Consider the following 14,829-nt stretch of genomic DNA (forward strand, 5'->3'; position numbering starts at 1 on the left):
GGTTGTGCGTGCTGAGTATGTGTGCGAGTGTGTATGAGAAGTGGGTGTGTGTGTGAGGGGACAATATTTTTGTGTGTGCGTGTGAGAGGGTGGTAGATGTGTGGGGGTGTCTCAAGGTGGCCAGGCATGGTGCCGGCTACCCACCCCTCATGTGCCGTTGCCTTCCTTCATAGGTGCTCGCTAACAGCACTTGCCCACCAGTCTATTGAGGCTATACGGGGGATCTTTGACTTTGGGGGTGTCTCACACCCTGTGCTGCAAACACAGCAAACACAAATTGGTTTCCAGGCTTCAGCTCACATTAGTAGCAAGCAATATCCGAACCAGTCCTAGGCCTGACATAGGTTCACTTGGCTTACAGTAAAGTACCTGAATTGGGGTGTAAACATCTGCACTGGGAAGACGATGGCAGATGAGGCGTGGTGCTTTATATATCACCCCTTTGTGTACTTTGCTGGCCTTAATAGGTGCGAGCTAACAGCACTTTCCCACGAGTCTTTGAGGCTACATGAGGATGTCTGTCTTTGTAAACAGTCTAAGTATACTGTATATATAAAGACATGGTTTAATAACTGCCTCCTACCCTTGTCACCGTTGCAAAAGAGACGTGAAATTTCAGTGGGTTCTCACCTGATGAAATGGTCTGCTACTCCTCGAATGCGGATCAGGATTAATACGATATAAAGAGGTGAATAAGAGCTGGATATAGTGATTTTGGTAAAGACAATCTTACGGGAAAAAAAACATTTTTCCTTACGAGGAATGATTTCCACAAAGTGCATATTGCCTCTACTGTGACATGGATTAGAAACGTGGACACTGACAAAGGCATTGGAACAAAAGGTTGAACATTGTACAAAGAATCATGATGAGAGGTGAATGCTTGGAATTACACTAAGAGACTGAAAGAAGAGCATGTGGATCAAAGGACAAATGCAAATCAGAGACTTGGTATCGGCTGTAAAGAAAAGTGGGTTTTCGCAGAACACATCATGGCGCAATGGAATGATGGCTGCTGGATGAGACTGGAGATATAATGGCAGCTAAATGAGTGAAAATACCAAAGATAAGATTGGCTCTGACAGAAGCTCGATGGATTGTGGCATTTCAGTACCATGCATGATGGCGAAAGTGGAGAGGCCTTAATCGAGCAGTGGATTGACCATGGCTAATGATGATGACTACTCCAATTTTATAGAGGGTACAATGTTGCATATATTACTCGCTATTGACGGATGTATGAATAAGTCGGATTTGTGATTATGTATTAAAATGTACAGATAAACCATTCGATATGTGACTTTTTTTATTGTAAATGTACAAATGCCGTCAGTGCCTTCGTAATAGTTCACAAGGAGAAACACAAATCCAATCGCACAGATATATACCACTTTGATAGGTAAAACAATGAATACAAATGAGGTTAACATTATTTGGCACGTGGGAAATTTGCTAACACAATTCCAATGGCACAGATATATACCACTTTGATAGGTAAAACAATGAATACAAATGAGGTTAACATTATTTGGCACGTGGGAAATTTGCTAAATGTAAAGAATAATGAAGTCCAGTTGATGGTGACACTGACAAAGAGTAACACCGATGCGTCGTCACAGCATGTGATTTTCATTCGCAAGGTCTAAAGTTCAAATCTGGGTTGGGCATCCACCTCCTCTATCATCAGCAGCAACTACAGCATTGTCATTGCCAACAAAGACGTCGTCATAATCATCATTTATATTTAATAGTCACAGCAAGAGCATTATCAGCCGCGTTTTCAGGAAAAGCAGTAGCATTATTAGTAACCGCTTCTACATCATCAACAAAGGCAACATCATTACCAAATAATAGCAGGAATCATAATTTATTAATACCACACCTCCCATGCAGTACATCTCAGGACACCAACATAATTACAGCATCATAATCAGCAGCATCTCCTTGTTTTTGATAAAAGGTGTATACCACCACTCTGTGGAGAAGGTCCACAATTCTCATGTGGACAGTCTGGCTCCCATCACGGGAATGTAGAATTTCCACCACGGGCTGAGGGCTGACAATGGCGAAGAGCTCCCCACCTCATGCGTGTTTGAATTTGAAGTTGAAACCCACGTATCATGACAACACAAAAGCACTCCACAATGGAATATTTGCCTTAATGGGTGCTCGCTAACAGTACTTGCCCCTGCCGTCTCCAGAGTGGAAATGGGAGCCTCGGTCTTTGTGTCTTTGTGAGGGGGGCAGGGGGTTGGTGGGAGGAGCTTGGTGGTGGGCGGTAAAGTGGGAGTAGTCATGGGTAATGTGTGTTGATGGGTGATAATGGGTGATGGGAGGAGATTTGATGGTTAGGTTAGGGTGGTGATGAGTGTGGCCTTGGATGCTGGGTGACTACGGGAGGAGCTAATGACTGATTCAGGGGATTTTGTGCTCAAACACCTGTTGCCATTATTTTCATCCCAACGCCATGCATCGACCGCCTGCTCTGCGGGAGGATCCTGCCTTGCATTGCGTGTGTGTGGGTACTGTAATGGTTTACAATGTATGTTCATGCCACGAAACAATTTGCATTTACCTAGTATCTAAATGAAATTGCATCTCAAGATGCTCCACAGAAACCGTGGGCAACATTTGTTTTGTAGAGAGAGAGGCAGTTTGTCATAGGCAGAGGAGAAAATGAAGGCCTTGAGCCTAGAGTTAAACAGGGGCAGGGAACCGTGAGCACAGATGGCTAGGGGAAGGGAGTTCCAGAATAGGAGCAGCAGAGGAGGAGTGAACCTCCCCCCCCCCCGGAGCAAAGGTTGACTGGAAGCTTGGACAAAAATCCTTGGTTGGAGCAGAAACAAATGGAATCTGACCTCGTATCACCGGGTTCGTGATACGGTGTGCTAATCACTGCACCACCACTCCTCAAACATACATACAGGATACAAAATAAAGTTCCCCTGTATAGCCTTGCAGAGTGTTGATGACAAGTTGTGCTAGCAAGCACCCATTAAGGACAAAACACACGTGTTGGTTTTGTGTGTTGTGTGTATTTTGTGTGTTGGGTATGCATTAGGTGCGTGTTGTGTGTAGTGTTAGCGATGTTTGGTGTGTATTGAGTGTGTGTGGTATCTGTGTATGTCGTGTATATTTGCGGCTGTAATGTGCCGTGTATACATTTCGTGGCGTGTGAATAGGTCCTTCCTTACAACACATAACCCAACAGTCTCTAAGGTTACACAAAGGTTCTTTGTGTGTGTGTAGTGGTCGTGTTTGTATGGGTAATATGTATAACATGTGTTCTGTGGGGATCAGTGGCGCAGTGGTTAGCGCACTGTGCTGCGAACCCAGTAAACCTGATTTTTATTCCCAGCCACGGCTCACATCGGTGGCGGGGAATATCTGAACTGGTCCACGGCTTCCACCAAGTTGAATTCAATCTTAAATGAGTGCTTGGTGTAGTGTGTAAAACATTAGCACTGGAGAGACAAAGGTGGTCAGGCATGGTGCTGGCCACACAAGCCCCCTAGTGTGCCTTAATAGGTTTTGGCTCGCAATTCGTGCCCTAGCAGTCTGTTAAAGGCTACATGGGGTCTTTGTGTGTGTGTATTTTAAGCATATGTGCTTGTGTGCGTGTGTTTTTGTCATGGAAATATAGCATGCTATTTTTGTGTGTATGTATTGTGTGTAATAAAAGTATATACATGTATGTTTGTACATTATATGCGTTTCTGTATGTTGGGTTGCTAATAATATGGGTGTGTCTGTTGGGGATGTAATGGAGGGTCGTGTGTGTGTATGTTGTGTGTGTGTGTATAGCTGCTTGCCTTCAACACTTATCCAGCAACCTATATGGTTAAACATAGTTGTTGTGGTATGTGTGGGGTTTGGTAACTATGAGTGGAAGTATGGTCAAACAACCCCCTTGACCGGCACAGCACGGGGAGGCCTTTATCCACGAGTGGATTGACTTTGGTCTGTATATCAAATTTATGCCCATATATGCAAGTATGTGCAGTACGTATGTGAACGTATTTTATATGTGTATGTAATGTACGTTGATTGTGTGTCTTGAGTGTCAGGGAGTGCACATGTATTAATACATGTTCACTAACAGTTTAACACGTAGGCTTTCGCGACCAATATTATTCATAATAAAGGTTTTTGGGTTAGATCGCGTTTATTTATAAATGTGTCGTAACCCTCCACCACCCGACACGGCCAATCAGCAAAAAAGTGTCACGTTGACTAATGGATGTATTTACCAGCGAAACGTCATACTCAAACTGTAAATGTGGATTCACTCTTCAACACACCGGTGGGCTAAAGTAGTGAATTATTTGTCTTTTGTCAACGTGACACTTTTTTGCTGATTGGCCGTGTCGGGTGGTGGAGGGTTACGACACATTTATAAATACACGCGATCTAACCCAAAAACCTTTATTATGAATGTTCACTAACAGTATTTCACCCAGAAGTCTGCAATGTTACACCGTAATCTTGTGCGTATTTATGTGATCGTGGTGGTGGTAGCACTGCCAGCGGTAGTTATGGCAACACTGGTAGTTGTGGTAGTAAGTTGGATTGTGGATGCGGAAGTACTGATGGTAGCACGTGTGGTTGTGATAGCACTTGTATTGGTGGTGGTTGTGGTAAATACTGGCGGTTTATGGTAACACTGGTTCGGTGGATTGCACTGGTAGTTGTTGTGTAAACGCTGTTGGCGGTAGTAGCAGCAGCGGTTGTGGTAGTAATAGCAGCAGGAGTGGCTGTACTGATTGTCAGGGGAGGACAAAAAAACAAGCATGGTCCTGAGTTGGGCGAGGTGGGGGGGGGTCAGTGTTGGGGGATGGGTTCTGGTGTTGGGGGCAGGAGTGGGTGAGTGAGCAAAGGCTCACAAAGGCAGACATCTGGCTTTTCAGGGCAGGCAGGCGGTCGGGTTGGCGAGCCGGCGGGAGAGGGGGCGGGTGGGTTGGTGTGTCACAGGGAGAAGCGATCATAAAACCGGCCTTTACGTGGCGTTGGCAGTCACAATCGCCACGGCAATTGTCGCGCTCGGGAGTGTTTCTGGAGTTGCGCTGAACCAATGAAACGAGCAGCGTATTAACAGGGAAATTTTGAACAGGCCAGCCCAAGATTACGTCGTTATTTTTTCGAGCGTTTTTTTTCTCTGTTCGCACAATTCCCCCCAAGCAAGCCTTGCCGCCTCCTCCTTGACGAACGCGTGGCTTCATCCCACCAAGTTCTGTTTCTGGATGCCGTTCCAAACCTATGCGTGAGTTTTTGTTTTGTTTTTCATTTGGTTTTTGCCGGACGGCCGTATGTACAGAAAAATTGCTGCACTGCTTTAAAATGCACGTGCAGGATATCACGGCCGTGATGTCAAGAATCGAGCGCATTTGTGGCGGCTCAACGGTGAAGCCTTCGCCTCGTTGCCGCATGCTGCTCGCTGTCGCCAAAGAATTCTCCGCTTGATTTTCTCAAATCCTGCGTCTTTCAGTAACCTTCCTCGCTTCCAGCCGCATCTCGCCAAAGAGAGAACTTGTGGAAAGAAAATTCAGCAAATCGGATTCAAGTTGCCAAATTTCCAGCGTGTCACCATCGGAGGAAGGAAAGGGGGCAGCATTACTTATTTATTTATTGTTTGCCTGCTTTGTTTTCCTTTCATTTTCTCCACCCATCTGTTGGGCTGTCGCTCGTGCCAGAAGCCCTGCAAGCCACGCTTCGCCTCTTCGTTTATGTCTTCCTTGTCGTCGTCGTCGTTTGAGAAGGTGCTGCTTGTCTCTGGGACGATGGTGAGGTTGGGGTGGGTGGCGGTGAACACCGGCGACATCTGAGCCTGCCTCGCAGCGTGCGCTCACCGACCCCATTGTTGCGACAGAGCGGGCGAGCGTGGTTTTGAATCCCTTGGAAAGAGTCACTTGCTTGGCGATACAAAGCGAGCCACAGTGACACAGGTTGAGAAACAATTTATTTACTGCAGATGATGGAGAACTAGCGGTAGGACAGAACACAAAACTCGGATGTCGGAAACGTGTCCACAAAAGAAGACTCGGGGAAAGATAAAAAAAAAACTTGTTTTGCCAAAGTGGTGATTGCTGAGAGCTCGTCGTGCTGGCTGAATCGATTTTCATTTTGTCACATGTGCAAGACAACATTGTATCAAATAGAACCTTTACAAGAAGATGTTGAAGACATTGTTATTCCTAAAAAAATTAAGCCGTGAAGGCAAGCATTTGTATTGAATTGCAGCAACTTCTTTGCTCCCGGCTTGGCTGGCCGTTTTGTTCATTTGTAAGTTGTGTCGTCGCATGGAAAGAGAAAGTGTAATAGGGAACAAGGTCCAACAGGCATTGTTGACATCTTCCTCTGAGCGGTGGCGATGAAATTGGTCGTTAGTTTGTTCCTGCCAGGATTGACGCGTTTAAAATGAGCGAGGGAACGGAGCCTTCAGCAGAATTTTAGCGCCGAGTTTATCACTCCCTCGTCATGAAATGCCTTAGCCTCGTCGTCGCCTTTGGAACCCGACTTTTAAATCCTGCTTGACCAATTCTGGAAGGAGCCGCCTCTTGAGACCATTAACCTAAGAAAATATACGGCGCGCAAAGTCAGATTCTAAAACCACGACCGGTTAATTTGACAGGGAGCAACAACTGACCGCCCCCCCCTTCCCCCACGCAAGTTTCTCCACCGTCGACGCTTTTGCTACATTTTGTGAGTTGGTGAGTTCACAGACTCTGGCCACCACTGTGTCGGATGAACGGCGACGATAACAACAAAATAATTATTTACCCAACGAAGCAAACAGCAGGAGACCACCCACGCGCAGCTCTGACAGCCACCGCTGTGGAAGAGCCTTTGAATGAGGAGTCTGGCGGTGTTGGCGCCGGTTGTTGGCCGGCGGATCCATGGTTCTGTTCTTGGAGGTGGGTGCTCTTCAACCCTGTAGTATAGCGAGACCTTGTTGTTTAAAGTGAAGTTGGGGTGTGTGGGGGGCATTTGACAATTCGGGGGGGGGTGGGGAGGGGTACACGACACAGTTAACGTTAAACTAATTAAAATGCGAAGCAGAATGAGTAACGATACGATATAATTTTGTGGGTTCGGCTCTGCTATGCTCACCCCATGTGTGTGTATGTATTTGGATGTTATTGTGCCAAGATTTTGTCAAATTTAGTTTTGTGATACCGCATGGGCAGTGGTGCGCAAAGACAATTGAGATCATCTCTACTGTGAAGAAGGGCCATCGTCCAAAACATGGCCTATCGTTTTTATTTCATATCCTTTTAAGGGTAGTATTATTGACTAATGTGAGTTTCCACTGATTATTAGAATTTAGAATAGAAATGGAGTACTGACCCTTCAAGGGGGAAGCGGTGGGCAGAGGTGGGGCTGTGCCCCCCTCCCGCCCATCAACTCTGCGGGGTTGGTGCTATCGCTGCTCCTGCTGCTCCAGAAGATTTGTGTTTTTTTTTTCGTTCAATGACGTCCCTTTGTTTGGGCGTCTCTTTTGTGCTGTAACGCTTAGGACCGACAGTGTGCGCTAGGAAAGTGCAGGTTTGTCCCAGGGTGGTGATGGGGTGGGTCCATTTGAAATTGTGCAATTGCTTTGTTTTGTGTTTGTTGCTGTATTTTTTTTATTTCACTCTTGTAATTGTTGGCGAGGATCGGCAAGTCTCCGTGTTGTCATGAGACCCCATCAGAGACCCATCTGCTCACCTTTTATGTAATGCCTCCCATCCGAAAATGGTCTGTATATTATCATTTAGAGATCTTATCAGGCAGCAAGTGTGTAAGTCTATTATTGTTTAGAGACCCTTGTCACAGACCTGTCTGTCATTATATTATCTTAAGATCCCATCGGAGACCAGTCTGTTAGTCAATTGTCTAAATATCCCATCAGAGAGCCAATCTTTTAGCAAACTGTGTGAAGACCCCATCGGAGACCAGTCTGTCTGTTATTGTCTATAAATAATGGAGTACTACAACAACTCTACTGGCAATAGTGAAAAACTATCAAACATCCAGCTGTTATTAATTGTTTTTTTTTACGTGATGAAAAACAATAATTTTCCGATGTGATTCATAAATCTTTAGTTTTTTTTATACATGTTGAGTGTAAACATCCAAGACCCATGGGACCAACTTAGGCATTATGAGACGAATGACTCAATTCGGATTATATGCGGCACCAATCAGCACTCCCTATTGGCAAACTAATGCCCCAGGTTACTCTTGCAAATGAAACTCTTCCTGGTTTCTTGAGTTCTTAGCTGGTTAAAACCAAATACAGTAAAACCTTGGATTGCGAGCATAATTCGTTCGGGAAACGTGTTTGTAATCCAAAGCACTCGTATATCAAATCACTCGTCGTATATCAGTTGTGATCACGTGACGCTCGACAGACAAGGCGTATATGTACCTGCTCGTATTGCAAGACCCTCGCTCGTTTATCAAATTAATATTTACTTAAAATTTTTGCTTGTCTTGCAAAACACTCGCAGACCAAGTTACTCGCAATCCAAGGTTTTACTGTACTTGAAACCTGAGGAGGTAGATTTCTAAGGAGATTAGTCAAAAGGCACAGCTCATCACGACCAGCAGCAGTAATGAGAATGATCTTAGGCTGGTCTGCGTGACTGTATCATGATGATAATAACATTAAAATGTATCATTTATAGCTACCAAACGTCATAGCTGCCTTGTGTGTCCCATTCCGAAGCTCAGCCTCAATCAATCAATCTTTATTTTAAGTGCCAATATTGCCCCCAGTAAAGTAGGCATCAGTGCACATTACAGCAGAATGGGAATGGTGCATAGGGGCATCCATCAAAACATGGCTCAAGCTTGGTGTCTGGTTTGGGGAAAATGACCCAGGAGACACCACGAATACGACAACATCCTCCCCATGGAGAACATGTGGCCGTTGCTGTTTGTAAAAGCTTATTTTCAGGAAACCGTAGTTTGGTTGGTGGGGGGGGGGGGACTTGTGTGGATGAGAGCGGTGTTGACGAGTGACTCGTGAGAGATAACCTGCGGGATTTAGAAGTACAATACGGCGGCGTTGCATATCCCACCGCCACATATCCACCCAGGCCAATTGACACGGTTGTCGTGTTTGTGCACGGGTGTAGTTGTCATTTTCTATAAGATATTCACAAGTTGCACCTTGTCACGCACAGCAGTAATGAGTTCTTAATCTCGCATACATTCACTTGCTTGTAAAGAACATTCAAGCGTTTAACCGCGTTTAAAGCGGTTTGCGCTTTATTTTCGTCCAATCATCCGGCTTGTGCATTGTGTAACTCTTTTGTCATGATTATTATCTACCCAGTAAAGCCTTACTGAATCTCAAGACTCCTTTTCAGGAGGGTCCTGACAAATTTCTTTGTAGTATTGGGCAATGATGACTATATTCCAACTGAAGTAAATTTGCGGATAATTTTCAAACTTTCCAAATTTTGACCATGATTTATAATTTCTATAGATCTTCATGTTATCTCAGAGCTGTTGACATATCCACCCATACTACATCAGTCCCCAGCAAGTCAAATATGCAACGTTGTACTGTATGCATACGTATAGTACATTTTTTTTTTACAAGCAGCAGCCCTTTGTCAATCCACTGCTGGATGAAGACTTCGCCATGAGTCAGTCACACCACACTTCGCACTGGTCACAGGGACTACACTGGTGGATAGGGGACCCATTCCAGGTTCAGATATCATTCATCACTGATGTTAGCTGTGACCGGTAGTCGCACATATGTAGTGTCTCACATGTCCTGTCTTGTTTTGTCCATTAGCCTGAAGGGAACATTTATACTGTCCCATCCATGTTGTCTGTCTCTTACGTTCGGTCTCATGTGGATGTAATATTCATTCTTATGTGGCACGATTCAATGTGTGTATCCTGAACTTGAGACTCACTTTTAAGCCATGTATCCTCACCTTCCTGCGCCCTACTCACACATGTTCCCTGCCGCCCTTAATAGGTGCTCGCTAACCGTCGCCTCCGTTGTTTTTGCGCACAGACAAAGTGGAGCCCAGCACCACCTCGACTCAGACGACCTCTGGAGCCAGCGGCGGGCCTAACGGGGTTACGGGTCAAGGGGTCAGCGGGTCGGAGATCACGACCCCTGGCGGTCACCTGGGCGGTGGCGGCGGTGGTGGTGGAGGAGGAGGCGGCGGCGGAGGTGGTGGAGGAGGAGGAGGTGGTGGTGGTGGTGGAGGAGATGGAAGACCACCTCAGGCCATTGTCAAACCTCAGATTCTTACCCACGTCATCGAGGGATTTGTCATCCAAGAAGGCTCGGAGCCATTCCCCGTGAGTACAGTGGTTCATTACTGAAGGAGCTCTGAGCCTGCTTACTCCTCTACCCAGTGAGTGTTGTAAAACGTCGGCTCGCCCAACTAATGGGGGAGAGGCCTGGTCCGGCTCGCTGAAAAGACCTGCTACTAGCTGTTAAACTAATGAAAACCTTTACATTAAAGGCCCTGTGTATGTTTGTGTATGTATGTAGTGTAGAGGTTAGTGCGCTGCACTGCGAACCCAGCGACCCGAGTTCGATTCCTGTTCACAGCCAACACCAGTGAAGATTATCCGTGAGTGTGTCTTTGTATAGCTGTGCGTGTGTGCGTGCCTATGAATAGCTGTGTGTGGGTGCGTGTACCCCTTGCGTGTGCAGGTTGCGCGCAAGACCGTTATCTCCGACAAGAATGCCAAGAAGCCGCTCGCCCCTCGCTCAGGATCGTCAGTGCCAGCAGCCGCTGTCGTTGCTGCTGCCACCAGACAGACACACGCAGTGCACGCGCACATCCGCCACCAGCTGCAGCAGCTTCATATACAGACGCCCGCCGCCACTGCAGCTGCCGCAGCTGCAGCCGGGACTGAACAGCAGCGGGGGGGAGAAGGGCGTCGGTCAGAAAACAGTGACTCTGATGGAGCGGAGGCGGGGAGAGGTGAGGGGGCGTGTGGATGCGAGTGGGTGTGTCTGTATGAGTGTGGATTTTAGTATACGTGGGGAGCGGCAGTGTAGCAGTTAGCGCGCTGCGCTACGAACCCGGCGACCCGAGTTCAATTCCCGCTCATGGTCAGCAACAGTGACGATGATCTGAACTGGTCCTGGGCCTCCTCGCCGAGGTCTACTTAGCCTCAATTGAGAACCTGGTGCGGTGTGTTAAAACATTACCACTCGGGAGACAAAGGCAGCCGGGCGTTGCGTTGGCCACCCACCCTGTTGTGTGCCATGCCGGCCTTCATAGATGCTCGCAAACAGAACTTGTACCAACAGTCTGTTTAGGCTATAAGGGGGATCTTTGTGTGTTTGTGTTTTGGTATGTGTGTATTCGAGTGGGCATGTGTAGTGCAACCTTAATCTTCACCCCCCCACCAACAGAGCCCCCTCGAACCATAGTCCACGATCGTCTGCTGAAGTGCGAGTTTTGTGGGCGTGTGGATTTCTACAACACCTTCAAGCGCTCCAAACGCTTCTGCTCCATGGTCTGTGCCAAGCGGTAAGTGCCCCCCCCCCTCCCGCACAAATCAGACGTGGCCAGATGGGGAGGCCGCCCCCATCCCAGTAGGGGATTAACAAAAACTATGCTTGCCCATACATATGGGAGCTTGCAGCAGAGGGGTGAAGGTGATGTCATCGTGATAATTATTGTCCTACCTTAATTGCTGCATTTTTTATACAACTTTATTGATTTCCCTTCTGTGACAATATGCCAACCCGGCCATTGACCAGCTGTGGTGAAGTATGGTCAAAATAACCCTTTCTGTGTAGAGTTTGTATGTTATGCCCCCTGTTCTGCATCAATTTCCTTCAGGTTCTGCAGTTTCTTCCCATGGCTTAACAAAAAAAGTAAACTTCCTACTATTAGTCAAACAATGGTGGTATAAAAAAAAAAATTTACAGCAAATAACTCAATTGAGCTTACACATCACAACATCGCCCCCTACTGTGAAAACCTGGCAGGACCCTGTTGAAGAAATCTTATTGACTCATTGACGCATTTCCTGGGCAAACAAGCGGAATTATTAATAAATGTATGCGTAGGTGGCCTGCAGCTTGTGCATAATGTGTGTGTATGTGTGTCTTTGTTTCAGTTTTCAGTTTCATTTATTTGGTATAGCCCTGTGAGCCATTCAGCTCTTGAATCGGGTGCAACCGCAACAGACTAAAAACAAAAAACATGAACAAGAAAACATCTTAAAGTGACTATGTGACTGTGCAAACAGAAAATCCAGGAAAAAACAGCAAAATATTCCTGAAAAAGCACCGTATACCAACGCTGTGTGCAAAAAATCCCAGTGGGATGCAAGTCAAACAACAACAACCACAAGACAACTTAGATTAAGGCCATCAGTCTAACTCCGTACTACAACAAACAAACATGGCCAAACCAAAAAACTTTTCGAAATCACCAAAATAAAGCCATAAATGCAATGTAACAGTGAGCATAGGGACTCTGCTGTGACCGAATTTTTAACAATAAACTATTGTACGTGGGGAGCGGTAGTTTAGTGGTTAGCAAACTGATCTATGACCACATTGGCCCGAGTTCTATTCCCGCTTACGGCCAACACCAGGGACAATTATCTAAATCGGTCCTGGGCCCTCCCCTAGGTCGACTCGGCCTCAAATGAATACCTGGTACAGTGTGTAAAAATATCACCTCTGGGGAGACAAAGGCAACCGGACGTACTGCTGGCCTCCCACCCCCCTTGTGTGCCGTGCCGGCATTCATATGTACCCCAACAGTCTGCTAAGGCTAAACGGGGAACTTTATCTTTGCGTGACGGTGGTGGCATAATGAGCAGGTATAACGTCGGCTGCAGTAAGCGAATTGGCTTGTTCAAGTCGGACGCCTCTAAGAAGAACAAGGTGGGGCGACCACGTAAGAACACTCGCAAGGCCGGAGGAGGGACCAGGTCCAAACTCAAGAGGGTAAGACGCACACACACCCACACAAAGACGAAGATCCCCCGTATAGCCATAACTTTTGGGGCAAGTGCTGTTAACGAGCACCTATGGGTGGGTGGCCAGCACCATGCCCAGCTGCCCTTTGGCTCCTCGGTGTAAATTTTTACACTGCACTAGATACTAATTTGAGACTGATGTGACCTAGGGGAGACCCAGAACCGGTTCGGATAATCGTCACTGGTGGTGGTGTTCATGACTAGGTATCGAAGTCGGGTCGCTGGGATCGTAGCGCTGCGCTACAAATCCAGCGACCAGAGTACGCCACTGCTCCCTATATATATGCACACACACAACACCACACACAATACATGGATTCCCCGTTTCTATTATAAATTCTTACATCAAGTGTAGGGCGGTGGTGGTTTGGGGCCCAGTCACTGATGACTAAACAGTCAGTTCTGCACTTATATTTGTTACATTCCAGCTCTGAGAATTATAACCATTGGTTTTACGGTTGTTGCCAAGTGGCTCACAGGTCGGAGCGCTGACCCGGTAACGCTAGGAACCCGAGTTCAAATGCAGGCAACCCGCTTGTGATTAAATTGGGTTCTCAAGCGTTATGAGTTGAGGGTTTCATTCCGCTCACCAACAACCACAAAAAAATCCCTTAATTTTCATCTACACTGGTAACTAAAATTCCAACATGCACAAATCTTTTGGTTTGAGTCTCATGCTACAAACATTCTTCTCGGTGGCAGGGCAGGTAGGAAAGTGCTGCTCCCTACTGCATGGACCACAAGTCACTTAAAAGGACCTCAGAAGTAGTTCTGTGATATCCACTTCCATGGGCTCTTTCCTAACCTTGGGTGATGTACTGATTGTGGGAGAGTTCCCTGCCGGTTATTTGTCTCGTAACACAACGCTAAAAGTACGCTCGGGATAAAATTGGGGGGGGGGGGAAAGTATTCTTATGGTAACAGTACATCGATTTGTGCATGTTGGAATCAATTGTTCATGTTTTACGCAAACTGATTGCTAATTATATGATAACGTAACATTTAGAATGGAACGAATCTCCATTCCTAAAATTAAGCCGTTTTGCCCATGCCATTCCCACACCTCCCGACCCTCTCGTCGGGCAGTCGTTGGCCTGTCCCTCGGGCCTGAAGGACCAGGCTTTTGCCGGCAGCGACGATGCCTCCAGCCCCGAGGAGCCCTTCTGCCCCCCGTCCACCCGCTCGTCAGCGACCACCAGACCAGAATCGGGCGCCACAGCCAACGCAACCAACGCCACCAGCACCAGCAGCGCCAACGGCGGTCGTGACGCGGACTCGAGGCGGACGGCGGCGGCGGCGCAACTTGCGCCGCAGCCGCCGCCGACGTCATCGTCGACGACGACGCCGCCGGTGCCGACGCTGCCGCCTCCGCCGCCCTCTGCCACGCCGCGCCCGCCGTCCGAGCCCGGCGCCGCCCGGCCCCGCCCGGCCAAACGCCGGCGCCTCCACTCGCACCGGCACGGCGCTTCGGGGGTGCGCGACACGGCGCGGCAGCGGCTGGCGCGCAGCGTGCCGGTCACGAGGCGGACCAGCGCAGGCCCTCCCAACCCCGGCAGCGGAACCGTCGCTCCACCCGAGGGGGGGGGAGGAGGAGCGGTGGGAGCGATGGGTGGCAGCCGCGTGATGGGAGGAGGAGGAGGAGGAGCTGGAGGGGTGGTGTCTGGAGCTGTGGGAGTTGGAGGAGGGAGCATGGGTTGTCTGCACGGGCAGCACAGGCACCACGGGCAGCATGGGCAGCACGGGAGGGGAAGGGAAGTGAGGCAGCCGGGAGCTTGGAGCGTGCTCGAGGTGTGGGAGTTCATCGGGCGGCTGCCGGGTGAGGTTCACAAACTCCAGTCACAACACCCTCGCCTACAGCCC

The 14,829-nt window shown here is 47.8% G+C and overlaps 1 protein-coding gene across 4 annotated transcripts in view; it reads left to right on the forward strand.

Annotated features, from left to right (window-relative positions):
• Positions 1–14,829, forward strand: part of LOC116950413 (polyhomeotic-like protein 2) — an 85,592-nt gene that overhangs the window by 63,149 nt on the left and 7,614 nt on the right. For all 4 annotated transcript variants that reach the window (XM_076072828.1, XM_076072827.1, XM_076072829.1 and 1 more), the window contains 5 exons: positions 10,019–10,311; positions 10,673–10,946; positions 11,384–11,501; positions 12,811–12,937; positions 14,056–14,785. In XM_076072828.1, the coding sequence (XP_075928943.1) occupies positions 10,019–10,311; positions 10,673–10,946; positions 11,384–11,501; positions 12,811–12,937; positions 14,056–14,785 (1,542 nt within the window). The remainder of the gene's footprint in view (positions 1–10,018; positions 10,312–10,672; positions 10,947–11,383; positions 11,502–12,810; positions 12,938–14,055; positions 14,786–14,829) is intronic.

This window comes from Petromyzon marinus, chromosome 39 (assembly GCF_048934315.1).
Source record: "Petromyzon marinus isolate PM22_M1 ecotype Great Lakes invasive population chromosome 39, UKy_Petmar_22M1.pri1.0, whole genome shotgun sequence".
In the NCBI taxonomy this organism is placed as follows: domain Eukaryota; kingdom Metazoa; phylum Chordata; class Hyperoartia; order Petromyzontiformes; family Petromyzontidae; genus Petromyzon; species Petromyzon marinus.